The sequence below is a fragment of the Chiloscyllium plagiosum genome, chromosome 5 (assembly GCF_004010195.1).
Source record: "Chiloscyllium plagiosum isolate BGI_BamShark_2017 chromosome 5, ASM401019v2, whole genome shotgun sequence".
NCBI classification, from domain to species: domain Eukaryota; kingdom Metazoa; phylum Chordata; class Chondrichthyes; order Orectolobiformes; family Hemiscylliidae; genus Chiloscyllium; species Chiloscyllium plagiosum.
Window position 1 is genome coordinate 97901930 of NC_057714.1, and position 13020 is coordinate 97914949.

The following is a 13020-nucleotide window of genomic DNA, read 5'->3' on the forward strand; positions in this document are numbered from 1 at the left end:
ACCTGCCTTTCACAAAACCATGCTGACTATCCTTGATCACATTGTTCCTATCCAGATGTTCATAAATCCTATCCCTTACAATTCTCTCTTAAGATTTTGCCCACAACAGAAGTGAGACTCACCGGCCTATAGTTACTAGGGTTATCCCTACTCCCCTTATTGAACAAGGGGACCACATTTGCTATCCTCCAGTCTTCTGGCACTATTCCTGTAGACAACGAGGACATAAAAATTAAGGCCAATGGCTCTGCAATCTCCTCCCTTGCTTCCCAGAGAATCCTAGGATAAATGCCATCAGGCCCAGGGGACTTATCTATTTTCACCCTTTCCAGAATTTTCAACACCTCTTCCCTACATACCTCAAAGTCGTCCTTTCTAATTAATTGTGACTTATATTCACATCGGCAACAATGTCCTGTTCCTGAGTGAATATTGACGAAAAGTATTCATTCAGTGTCTCCCCACTCTCTTCAGCCTCCACACGCAACTTCCCACTACTATCCTTGACTGGACCTATTCCTACCCTAGTCATTCTTTTATTCCTGACATACCTATAGAAAGCCTTAGGGTTTTCCCTAATCCTACCAACTAAGGACTTTTCATGTCCCCTCCTTGCTGTTCTCAACTCTCTGTTCAGATCCTTCCTGGCTACCTTATAACTCTCAATCGCCCCAATTGAATCTTCACGCCTTATCTTTACATAGGCCATTCTCTTCCATTTAACAAGGGATTCCAATTCCTTATTAAACCACGGCTCCCTCACATGACCCTTTCCTCCCTGCCTGACGGGTACATACTTATCAAGGACACTCAATAGTTGCTCCTTGAACAAGCTCCACATATCAATTGTGCCCATGCCTTGAAGCCTACCTTTCCAAGTCACGCATCCTAAGTCGTGCCTCACCGCATCATAATTTCCCTGCCCCCAGCTATAACTTTTGCCCTGCAGTGCACACTTATCCCTCTCCATCACTAGAGTAAAAGTCACCGATTTGTGGTCACTGTCCCCAAAGTGCTCACCTGGCCTGGTTCGTTACCCAGAACCAAATCCAGTATGGCGTCACCTCTTGTTGGCCTGTCTACATATTGTGTCAGGAAACCCTCCTGCACACATTGGACAAACACTGATCCATCTAACAAACTTGAGCTATAGCTTTCCCAATTAATATCAGGAAAGTTAAAGTCCCCCATAACAACCACCCTATTACTTTCACTCCTCTTCTCTTGAATCATCCTCGCAATCCTTTCTTCTATGTCTCTAGGACTATTAGGAGGCCTGTAAATAAAAAAAAAAACAAAACTCCTCTAACAGGGTGACCTCACCTTTCCTATTCCTAACCTCAGCCCAAACTACCTCAGATGGCGAGTCTTCATCCATCGTCCTTTCCACCGCTGTAATACTATCTTTGACAAGCAATGTCACACCTCCCCCTCTTTTACCCCCACCTCTGACCCTACTAAAACATTTAAACCCTGGAACCTGCAACAGCCAATCCTGTCCCTGTTCTACCCATGTCTCTGTAATAGCCACAACATCGAAATTCCAGGTATCAACCCATTATGTTTTCTTTGTATTCTTTGGTTTCCCTTTGACTATTGTGGGGGCTACAGTACTGCCCCATCAATCTTTTCATGAGTTCCACTTTATATAGCTTCACTTTCTATCCTTCCTATAGCAGCTCAATGCTTCCAAGTTTAGATATCAATCCCATGTTCCCATATGTGCTGAGCGTGCTCTACCTGTAAGACCCCTTGCATTGAAATGATGCAGTTTCTTTCTTCAAATTAGTTTGTTCTCCTGACTTGCTCTTGCCACTTCTGTCTAAATGGCTCATTTTTAATTCCAAGTCATCCACATCTGCCTCTGCATCTACCTCCTCACTGCTACTTAAGATGCCACTGGCCTCCCTCCAAAACCCTCACTAGCATGTGGCAGTGGGTGAAATCCTGAGATGACTACCCTTTTTTTTTTGAGGATCTACTTGTTAAACCACCTATTTAACTTTGTATATTCACTGCAAAGCCTCAACCGTTAAGTATGTCATTACTAATGTGTGTTAAACTTAGTCTCTCACTCTCTCTGCTTTGACAATATATTGCAACCTTTTTTGAGAAATCCTTGACCTGAGCACCATGGAGGCAACTTTTCTTTACTGAATTTAAGCTTATGGCTCGAATTTGTGTACCCTTAATAGGAGAGTTCTCTGGAACCTTTTTGTTTTGAATCTTGACAAATGGGGGAGATACTAAACTAGTATCTTCCATCAATATTTACTGTGCAGAAGGACATGGAAGATCCAAAATGTAGGGAAATAAATGGTGACATCTTGAAAAATGTCCATGTTAGAGGAGGAAGTGCTGGATGTCTTGAAATGCACAAGTGGATAAATCCCCAGAACCTGATCAGGTGTATGCTGGAACTCTGGGAGGCGAGAGAAGTGATTGGGCCTCTTGCTTAATTATTTGTATCATCGATAGTCACAGGTGAGGTGCCAGAAGACCTGGAGGTTGGCTAACCTGATGCCACTGTTTTTAAGAAAAGTGGGAAGGACAAGCCGGGGAACTATAGACCAGTGAGCCTGACGTTGGTAGTGGGCAAGTTGTTGGAGGGAATCCTGAGGGACAGGATGTACATGTACTTGGAAAGGCAAGGACTGATTAGCGATAGTAAACATGGCTTTGTGCGTGCGAAACCATGTTTCTCTAACTTGAGTTGTTTTGAGAAAGTAACAGAGGATTGAGAGCAGAGCAGTAGATGTGATCTTAATGGACTTCAGTAAGGCGTTTGACAAGGTTCCCCATGGGAGACTGGTTAGCAAGGTTAGATCTCATGGAATACAGGGAGAACTAGCCATTTGGATACAACTGGCTCAAAGGTAGAAGATGGGGTGATGGAGGGTTGTTTTTCAGGCTGGGAGCCTGCGACCAGTGGAGTGCCACAAGCATCAGTGTTGGGTCCACTACTTTGTCAATTTATAGATGATTTTGGATGTGAGCGTAACAGGTACAGTTAGTAAGTTTGTAGATGACACAAAGATTGGAGGTGTAGTGGACAGCGAAGAGGGTTACCTCAGATAACAACAGGATCTGGACCAGATGGGCCAATGGGCTGAGAAGTGGCAGATGGAGTTTAATTCAGATAAATGTGAGGTGCTGCATTTTGGGAAAGCAAATCTTAGGGCTTATACACTTAATGGTAAGGTCTGAGGGATTGTTGCTGACTGAGACCCTGGAGTGCAGGTTCATAGCTCCTTGAATGTGGAGTCGCAGGTAGATAGGATAGAGAAGTAGTAGTTTGATATGCTTTCCTTTTATTGGTCAGAGCATTGAGTACAGGAGTTGGGAGGTCATGTTGTGACTGTACAGGTCATTGGGTAGGCCACTGTTGGAATATTGCGTATAGTTCTGGTCTCCTTCCTATCAGAAAGATGTTCTGAAACTTGACATGTTCAGAAAAGATTTGAGGCTGTTGCCAGGGTTGGAGGATCTGAGCGATAGGAAGAGGTTGAATAGGCTAGGGCTGTTTTTTCCTGGAGCATCGGAGGCTGAGGGGTGACCTTTAAAGGCTTAAAATCATGAGGGGCATGGATAGGAGAAATAGACAAGACTTCTCCATGGGGTCTGGGAGTTCAGAACTAGAGGGCATAGGTTTAAGGTGAGAAGGGAAAGATATGAGACCTAAGGGGCAACTTGACCACATGGTGGTAAGTGTGTGGAATAAGCTTCCAGAGGAAGTGGTGGAGGCTGGTACAATTGCAACATTTAAGAGGCATCTGGATGGGTGTATGAATAGGCAGGGTTTGGAGGGATATGGGCCAGATGCTGGCAGGTGGGACTAGATTGGGTTGGGATATCTGGTAGGCATGGATGAGTTGGACTTAAGGGTCTGTTTCTGTGCTGTACATCTATGAATGTATGAACCCCACTTAACATATTTTATTCTTGGTGCCCATGGTCTGGCTGCCATGATTTTTCTCAGAGTCTGAAAAGAACCCAAAACTCTGTTCGTTTGAAAGAGGAATGGCCACGGGCTCCTGAACTATCTTACTGCCTGTCCTGACAGTCAATTATCTGAATATGTTGTTTAACCACCTTTTCTAAAGCTATTAACCATCACACTGTCCTGTATGCTCAGTGACTATAACTGCCTCTTCAGCTAATCCAAATAGTCTGACACTGTGTGGGGTGCTGGAAGGGCACCAAATCAGGCAGCATGCAAGGAGCCGGAGAATTAATGTTTCAGGCATTAGCCCATCCCTGAGGAAGGGGCCAAACATGCCACCTGCAGACAGTCTCCATGGGCAATCAACTGTTCCCATTCCCTCCCACGTCTGACAGGAGAATACCATTCTATTGCCTACCACAAGTGCCCCTTAAAATCTGCTGACTTAAATTTGCCTGATAAGACCTGCATCCTTCTCCAATCCAGTGTTTGCACACTAATTACTGATGACATCTGCTGGGAGAACTCAATTATATTCTATTTTACAAGCCTAAAAGAAACTCCTTTTAAAAACTATAGTCTTCCCTTACCCAATTTTTAATTTTAAGCATACAAAAGAGAATAATGGTAAAAATACAGCACTTAGCTGAACCTCTCAGCAAAAAAATAGTTGCCTCAAATGTCAGCTCCAGTGTCCAAACCTGAGTAAAGGAATGTTGATTCCTGGTCCCTGTTGTTTAAACTAATGTCATCCCCAACAAACAAGTTGAAAACATTGATCTTCAGTTTTGTGCACACAAGAAAAATCTCTGGACAGGCCTTCCCCCAGATTCCATGCCACCCAATCCCCCCTCCGTCACTTAATTTGGGCTATAAAAGTTTGAAAAATTTTAAATGAAACATTTTCTATTGCTCATAAAATCATCAGCCTTCAACTTGAGCAGCTGCAAGCGCCTGCTTTCTTCCTTCACTTTTTATTTCCATGATCCTCCTTTCACCTGCCTCCAATGCAGTGATATCTTTTACTTAAGGGAGCTAAAACTACTCCAGGTTTAGTCTCACCAGTACCTCCCTTGAGAGTTGCACTAAGACGTCTGTTATACTTAACCCCTTGAAATGAGGGCCAATGTTTTATTAGCTTTCCCGACGACCTGCTGCACCTGTTTTTTTTAGATTAGATTCCCTACAGTGTGGAAACAGGCCCTTCGGCCCAACCAGTCCACACCGACCCTCGGAGTAACCCACCCAGACTCATTTCCCTCTGACTAATGCTCCTAATACTATGGGCAATTTAGCATGGCCAATTCACCTAACCTGCACATCTTTGGACTGTTGGAGGAAATCAGATCACCCGGAGGAAACCCACGCAGGCACGGGGAGAATGTGCAAATTCCACGCAGACAGTCACCAGAGGCTGGAATCGAACCTGGGACCCTGGTGTTGAGGCAGCAGTGCTAACCACTGAGCCATTTTGTGCACAAGTACTCCAGTCCTTGTATTGCAGCTTTCTGCAGTGTGCCTCCATTTTAAAAACTTTTTTTTCTTTATCCCTTCTAAAATGAGCAAATTTATGCTTTCCACCATTGGTTTTGCCCACTTAAAATATCAATGTTATGTTTTAGTAAGATTTTTTTGTGAATATCTATGGTCCATTGTTTTAATTCAAATTTATGTTTAATAATTGGTTTTTAAACTGTATAAAGGCATTGGGAATGCCTTGAAAGTGTACTTTGGTGTGTGGGGCCATGTTTCTTTTGACATTACCCATATTTGAACAGCAAAGATTGCTCATTTTTGGAGTTGAAAGTTAAATTAAGCCAAAAGTGCTCAAACTCTGAAATGCTGGTTTTAAAGTATATATTTTTGGCCTGATCTCTCAATTTGTTTAGGTAATGTTCCAAATATGATGCTAAACCCTAAAGAGAAGGGTAATCTTATTCTGGAGAAGGCTAAGTTGCTATGATGGCAAGTAGAGTTTAAAGTTGTCTGGTTTGTTTTATCTGCAACTGCACGCCAAGGAAGTTACATTGTCAAGCCATGTATATTGGTGCAAAGGCAGCAAAGATGTGTTTAACAGATTTCAGGAAGTCTGGGCTCAAGACAAGACAGTGGAAGGTCACTGACTGCATTGGATTAAGGAGTAGCCAAAGATGACACTGCAACTGCACTATTGCAATAGGCTTTAGATAATTGTGCAGTTTGCATCGTGACCTGTACGTGATCTTTTCAATTGTTGTTCTTCATTCTATACAGGTGTATAGAGAATCACATGCTGCTGTTTTCATTTTGCTGATCGTAGGAATTTGTGCAAAAGATTTTGGTTTAAGTCCTTAATGCTAGTCTTTAAGTAGCAGTGGTTTTAGTACTGATTAGCCTTGGGGCTGGGGTCAGAAATTACACAGGGTCATGTCAATGTACTTGGAGCATGATTTATAATCACCAGACATGTTGATTTCTATTTAACTACTCTTCACTTTAGACAGCCGATAAGTCTTCCTTTCTACTACTTTTAGTGAAATAACTTTTTGTAGCGAAGTACTAAATTGTGCTGATTTCTAAACTTGTAAACAGCAGCAGGAAAGTTAACGTCCAATTGAAAGTATTAAATTGATCCATCCTTTTTTAGATCAGTACAAGTTATTTTTATTTCTGGTAGGAACCACAGCAAAACGCATCTGCGTCCCACACTGCCGAACACTGACCGTGGTCCAGGACTTTTGGAAAGCCCAACGATATTTAATTTTTCTACGGATCGTTTGTTGAATGGTGTTCGAAGTCCACAGATGCGACCAGCTGGACCAAACAGGACACGGATCCATAGTAGTGCAGGTTATAAGAGAGATTTTGCTATTGGAAGGTCAGAGCAAATCAATGCTGATTCATCACCCAGCATGGGCCGAGGAAGGTAAGTCTGAAAAACAGAGATAGGAAGTAATGGCATGAATCCGCATTTTTGTACTTTAGACAGCTTTGTCTTATTGATCTAAATGTGTGAAATGGAAGGAGGCTACTTAGACCTTCAAACTGCTTGTGCTAATCAATAAATTCGCTTTGTCTTCTACATTCCCACTCAGCTGGTAGTCTTTGATTCCCTTCCAATAATCTGTGTCCATTTTTAAGATGTTCAGTGATTCCTCTATGATCTCTCGTGTCAGAAAATGTTAATCCCTAATTTATCAAAGTGACCCTTAATCTGAATTCTGTCACAAGACAACATTATTTCTACATTCTCAATCCTATGTACTTCAATCAATTCATGAGTTAGTCTTGTAAGCTCAAGTGGAAACCAACTTAGTCTGTCCAATCTTTTAAGACCGCCTGCACAATTTAGTAAACCTCCTTTTGAGCTGCCTCCAATGCATTTAATAGTTTTTAAATCGAGACCAAAGCTGCGCACAGAGTGCCAGGTGTCTATATAAATGTAGTTTACTTTTTATGTATTCTACCTGTGTCCCAACCAATCTTGTTATTTGTCCGTTCAGCTGCCTTGCCTTCACTCCAAGGTAAATTGCAAAACAATTGAGACCCGAGCACAGATTCATGGGAACTCCACTTAATCTGGAGAAGGTCCATTAATGAATACGGTTTCATGCCAACGTCAATCTTTTATCCATGCTAACCTCTCTGACCTTCTCTGCCCCATGGCTCATAACCACGCTACTTGCAAGAACTCCCAGTTCTTTGTCTATTGCCTCATAATTGTACCCCACCACATGTATATTTTGTAAAATCATCTAAATAAAATAACACGTTTGAGTAGTTTAATCCTGATGAAGTATGTTGGGGTGGGTCAAGTAATTTTAGAAAGCCCCTCTTTAATTAACAATCAAAGACATTAAAATGGTCATTTTTGATTTGAGATGTATGAAACTTGATTTTTGTCTGGATATCAGTTTTTAAGGAATTTTATTCTTTCAATTCAGGAAGAATTCTTATGGATACAGGAAGAAAAGGGAAGACAAGTTTATGGTATGATAAGTTTTTTGGAAACTTTACATAATGACTGCCATTTAAAGTTCATTGTGTTGGGGGTCATGTAGTGGAAATATGTAGAAGGGTATTGTTGCACTCCGTTCTGTGGAGTAGCTTGAATCAACCCATTAAATGTGATCAAGTTTTTTAATATGTAAATGAACTTACTAGGAAAGCAACAAATCTTGACCTGCCCTTGGGAAATAAGGCAGGGCAAGTGACAAAATTGTTACTACAGAGACACTTTGGGACTAGTGATCCTAACTCTTTTGAAGCAAATAGAATTATGGAAAAGGGTAAGCCTTCCATAAAAGTGGAAGTTTTAAATTGTAATCCAAAGGGATTCTACAAGTACATGCAGAGCAGCTGGAGAGAGAATAGGGCCCCTTTAAAAATCAACAAGGTCATCTGAGAGAAATCACAAGGGAGAGATGGGAGAGATAAGAAGTGAATATTTTGTGTCCGCTTTTACTGTGGCAAAAGGGGATAGAGACATTGAAATACTGTTTCCTTGAAAACAGTTCACATGAGGAAATGCTGGAGGCCTAAAACAAGGTGGTGGATAAATCTAGAGGACATTGTCTGTGAATACATGTGACAATGTGGGAAGCTAGGGAAGAAATTGTGGGGTTGAATGATCTATAGCCACTGGTGAGGTGCCAGATGACTGGAAAGTGATTAACAGCTATTGATTTGGGAGTCTGATCTTGGTGGTGGGTAAGTTGTTTGATCTTGAAAGATAGGATTTACATGCTTTTGGAAAGGTAAGGACTGATTGGGAAAGCCAGCATGGTTTTGAGAGGGGGAATTTGTATGTTTCACTAACTGGAGGTTTTTTTGAAAAAACCAAAAGTGTTGAACAGTGTGGTAGATGTTTGCATGGGCTTTAGTAAAGTCTATAATTTCCATATGGCACACTAACTAGTAAAGTTAGATCACATGGGATCCAGGGACAGCTTTCTAATTGGATACAAAATTTGATTCTCCAGAGGAGGTTTTTTTAAATTGGAGGCCTGTGACTGGAGGTGTTTTGAAGGGATTAGTGCTAGGGCTACTTCTGTTTGTCATTAATATATGTATAACATGGATGAAAATCTTCATGCAGTTGGTAAGTTTGCAGATGACAGCAAAATTGGTGTAGTGGGCAGTAAAGAGGTATAAAACTATAAAAGGAACTTGATTGGGTCACTCGGCAGAGTGGCAGATGGACTTTACATTTGGCTAAATGCGCGGTATTAATATTGCGTTTCTGTAAAACAAAGGTGTTGACTTGTACATTTACTGGTAGGGCCTTGGGTAGTATTGTTGAACACTACTTTCCTAATGACCTTGCATTGTCTTGCCTGGCCCCTAGAGGGCAATCTCGTACAAAATTCTTAACTGGCATTGGAAGGTTTATCAATTTCACTTCAATTTCCACCCTGCCCCCCCTCTCTTTTACCTGGTCTACTTCTGACCCCTCCCTTCCCTTCCATAACATCTGTTTCTATTTCTGGAGATACACTGGCCACTAATTTCCAGTATAAACCCATCAACTCCCAGTTATCTGGGCTATACATCCTCACAGTTTCCTGTCAAGAAACTACTCTCCCATTCTGTCTCTGTCTCACATCCCCAAAATGCCAACTTCGACAAGCAAGCCTTTCAAACTTCTTCCAAATTCATCAACCTAGGATTCCCCAGCACTGTTGTCAATAGGACCCTCAAGATCTGACTCATCACCTGGGCCAAATGGAGGCAAGTGGGACTAGTTTGGTTTGGGAAGTTGGACCGATTTGAGTCAGTTTCCATGCTATATGACTCTCCTCCAAAGCAGCATAGGCTCCACCTGAAGAAAATCTTAATTCAGTTTTTTTAATAATGTGATGGTTGTATTTGCGTGCAACCCCACATTTTAGAGACAGTGCTTAAAGTCTTGGGTGCTGTAATCATGTTACAGCCAGCATGTTTTGAACATGTTGGTGGCCCCAATTTGTCGATTGTTATGGTGAACTCGTGTTGACAAACCATGCATTATAACAGAACAATCTGTGCTTAATGATTTTTACCTGTAGTGTGCAAAATGTTTGCACCACAATTTACGAAATTGATTTCCAAACAATTGGTTAAACATGCTGTAAATGATTGCTGGGCGTCCATTGCTTCCTGGGGTTTGATCCAGAGTGAACTAAAAGTTTGAATTTGTTTCTCCAAATACACGTCATGAGCTTTCCAACTTTTGAAACAAAGCTTATTTGGGAAAAATTGGTTGTCCATTCCTAATTGCCTTGCATAGTCTCGCTTTGCCTCCAGAGGGCAATGTAATACAAAATGGTACTGCAGGTCACTTGACATGTAAAACATGAAAGATGTGAATGAACTAATTTATTTAAGCCAGGTAGCATTAAATGTTTCTTGGTTCTGCAGAAATGGAGATGATTTGGACTCTTAATCAGCACAATGTTTTCTACTTGGCTGGGATTTTGCAGTAGTGGTGACAGTTAAACTGTCAGTATTCTTGCTCAATATTCCACGGAAACTGACATTAACATCTGGAATAGTGGGATCTGCAGCTCTTGCTTTTGGTGATTCTGTTTATTTGGTGTACAATCATGGCACTCCCCAGACTAATCAAGTAAGTAGAGTGGAATTTGTTCAATTTTAGTCTCATCGTTGAAGCCCTCCCAACATGTTGCAGCTTGCTAAATAAGGTGCAACTGTTTTTTAACAGTATGCTTGATGATACGAAAGTCGGAGGAGTTGTTGACAGTGAGGAAGGATGTGGCAGGTTACAGCAGGATATAGAGAAGCTGCAGAGCTGGGCAGAAAGGTGGCAAATGGAATTCAATGTAGCTAAGTGTGAGGTGATTCACTTTGGGAAGAATAACAAAAAGATGGGGTACTGGGCTAATGGTCGGATACTTGGTAGTGTGGATGAGCAGAGGGATCTTGGTGTCCATGTACACAGATCTCTGAAAGTTGCCACCCAGGTAAATAGTGCGGTGAGGAAGGCATATGGCGTACTGGCTTTTATTGGTAGAGGAATTGAGTTCCGGAGTCCTGAGGTCATGATGCAGTTGTATAAAACTCTGGTGCGGCCGCATCTGGAATATTGTGTGCAGTTTTGGTCGCCATACTATAGGAAGGATGTGGAGGCAATGGAACGGGTGCAGAGGAGGTTTACCAGGATGTTGCCTGGTATGGAAGGAAAATGCCCTGCCAGTAGCAGTGGTGGACTCTCCCTCTTTATGGGCATTTAAGCGGGCATTGGATAGGTATATGGAGGATAGTGGGTTAGTATAGGTTAGGTGGGCTTGGATCGGCGCAACATCGAGGGCCAAAGGGCCTGTACTGCGCTGTATTCTTCTATGTTCTATGCTCCCTTTGTAGTTCTAGGTAAACACATCCCCAGTGACCCTGAAAATGTTGAATTTATGGAATATTTAAAATATCTAATACATTGAGCTAAATTAATCATTTTAGTTCCCAACATTTCAGTTGACAGTATTGTTTGACTTTCTAGTTTGCTGACTGAATACTGTACTGTTTTGCTGCCTACCTGCTTAGAATCATAGAATCCCTACAGTGTGGAAACAAGCTCTTCGGCCCAACAAGTCCACAGTATCCCACCCAAACACATTGCCCATTACTCTACATTTACCCTTAACTAATGAAGGAGGTGGGGATCAACAGGAAACGTGTAGAAGTCACTGGCTGAAACATTAAGCTGAAAAGAGCATTTCACCTTGCTTTTTACCCTCCTGATTGCTTGATCCCTTTGGTCAAATTAACTATTTGAAGTATTTATTCCTCCATAATTCAGTTTCAGTTAAGACCTATCAATATCTGACTTGAGACAAAACAGGTCCTTCTAAGTCCTAACCTATTTAGCTAGTTATGTAGTATTGATCTTCTGTTCCATTCATGACAACATGACTTCTTTCTTGGGTAATTTTTCAGTCACTGGTTTCCAACTTTTGTGCCCTCCAGAAATGAACTGATACCAGCACATTTTTGTTGGAGAAGACTTTTATTGCTCACTTGTTCACAGAAATTTTCTCAATTCATTCATAAATTTTTGAAGCATCTTTTATTCCCTTGTGGGCCATGCTGACAAGATCAGAATTTATTGCCCATCTTTAATTAACTTTAAGTGACTTGCTAAATTATGAATAGTTGAGTAACCACTTGTATACCAGACCAGGTAGCTAATTTTTCATCCTCAAAGGTGTTTTTGGCATAAACTGAATACTTTGGTGCTATTGCTGAAACTTTGTTTTTAATTGACTGAATTGAATTTCCACTAGCCATGATGAGATTTGAACCAATATTCCCAGTGTTGAGTTCATTTCTTATTAGTCCACTCATCACAACTGTGCCCCCCATCTCTTCTAATTGTTGGTTCCAGGTGCTGCTTCATATTTTCAAATCAGCCTGTTCAGATGTTGTACCACAGCTCTGGAGCAGGTGGAACGGTTTATCCAGTTTTCCTGGCTCAGTTAGGGACACCACTACCCCCAGAAGTACCCTCGAATTGTTTTATTGTCCTACACTCTGAATATCACGATCCATGTTTTCCTGTTTCATTAGTTGTACACTTAAGTGAATTCAAATCCTAACTTCACAATTTCAATTTGGTTAAAGAATTATATTGTCCGTCATATTACACAGACTTTTCCAACTAGTCCATGCTGAACATAATCCCAAACTAAACTGGTCCTACCTGTCTGCTCCTGGCCCAGATCCCTCTATCTTTCCTATTAATGTATCCATCCAAATGTCTTTAATGCTGTAATTGTGCCCACATCCACTTCCCCAGGAAGTTCATTTCATTACTGCGTCACAGTTTATATTTAAAAAAAAAAGTGCCCCTTTTTTAAAAAAAAAACTCTTTCACCTTAATGTAGCCCCCTGGTCTTTAAATTCCCCCATCCTAGGGAAAAGACAAGAACCATTAACTCTATCTTTACCACTCGTTATTTTGTAAAAGTCTTATCAGGTTGCCCCCTTCTACACTCCACTGAAAAAAGTCCTGGCATTTCCAGCCTTTCTTTATAGCTCAAACCTTTCGTATCCATCAACATCCTGGTAAATCTCTTCTGAACCCTCTCCAGCTGGATAATATT

General features: G+C 41.4%; 1 protein-coding gene across 2 annotated transcripts in view; it reads left to right on the forward strand.

Annotated features, from left to right (window-relative positions):
* Positions 1-13020, forward strand: part of larp4b (La ribonucleoprotein 4B) — a 107902-nt gene that overhangs the window by 64913 nt on the left and 29969 nt on the right. For both annotated transcript variants that reach the window (XM_043690677.1, XM_043690678.1), the window contains exons 11-12: positions 6600-6848; positions 7867-7912. In XM_043690677.1, the coding sequence (XP_043546612.1) occupies positions 6600-6848; positions 7867-7912 (295 nt within the window). The remainder of the gene's footprint in view (positions 1-6599; positions 6849-7866; positions 7913-13020) is intronic.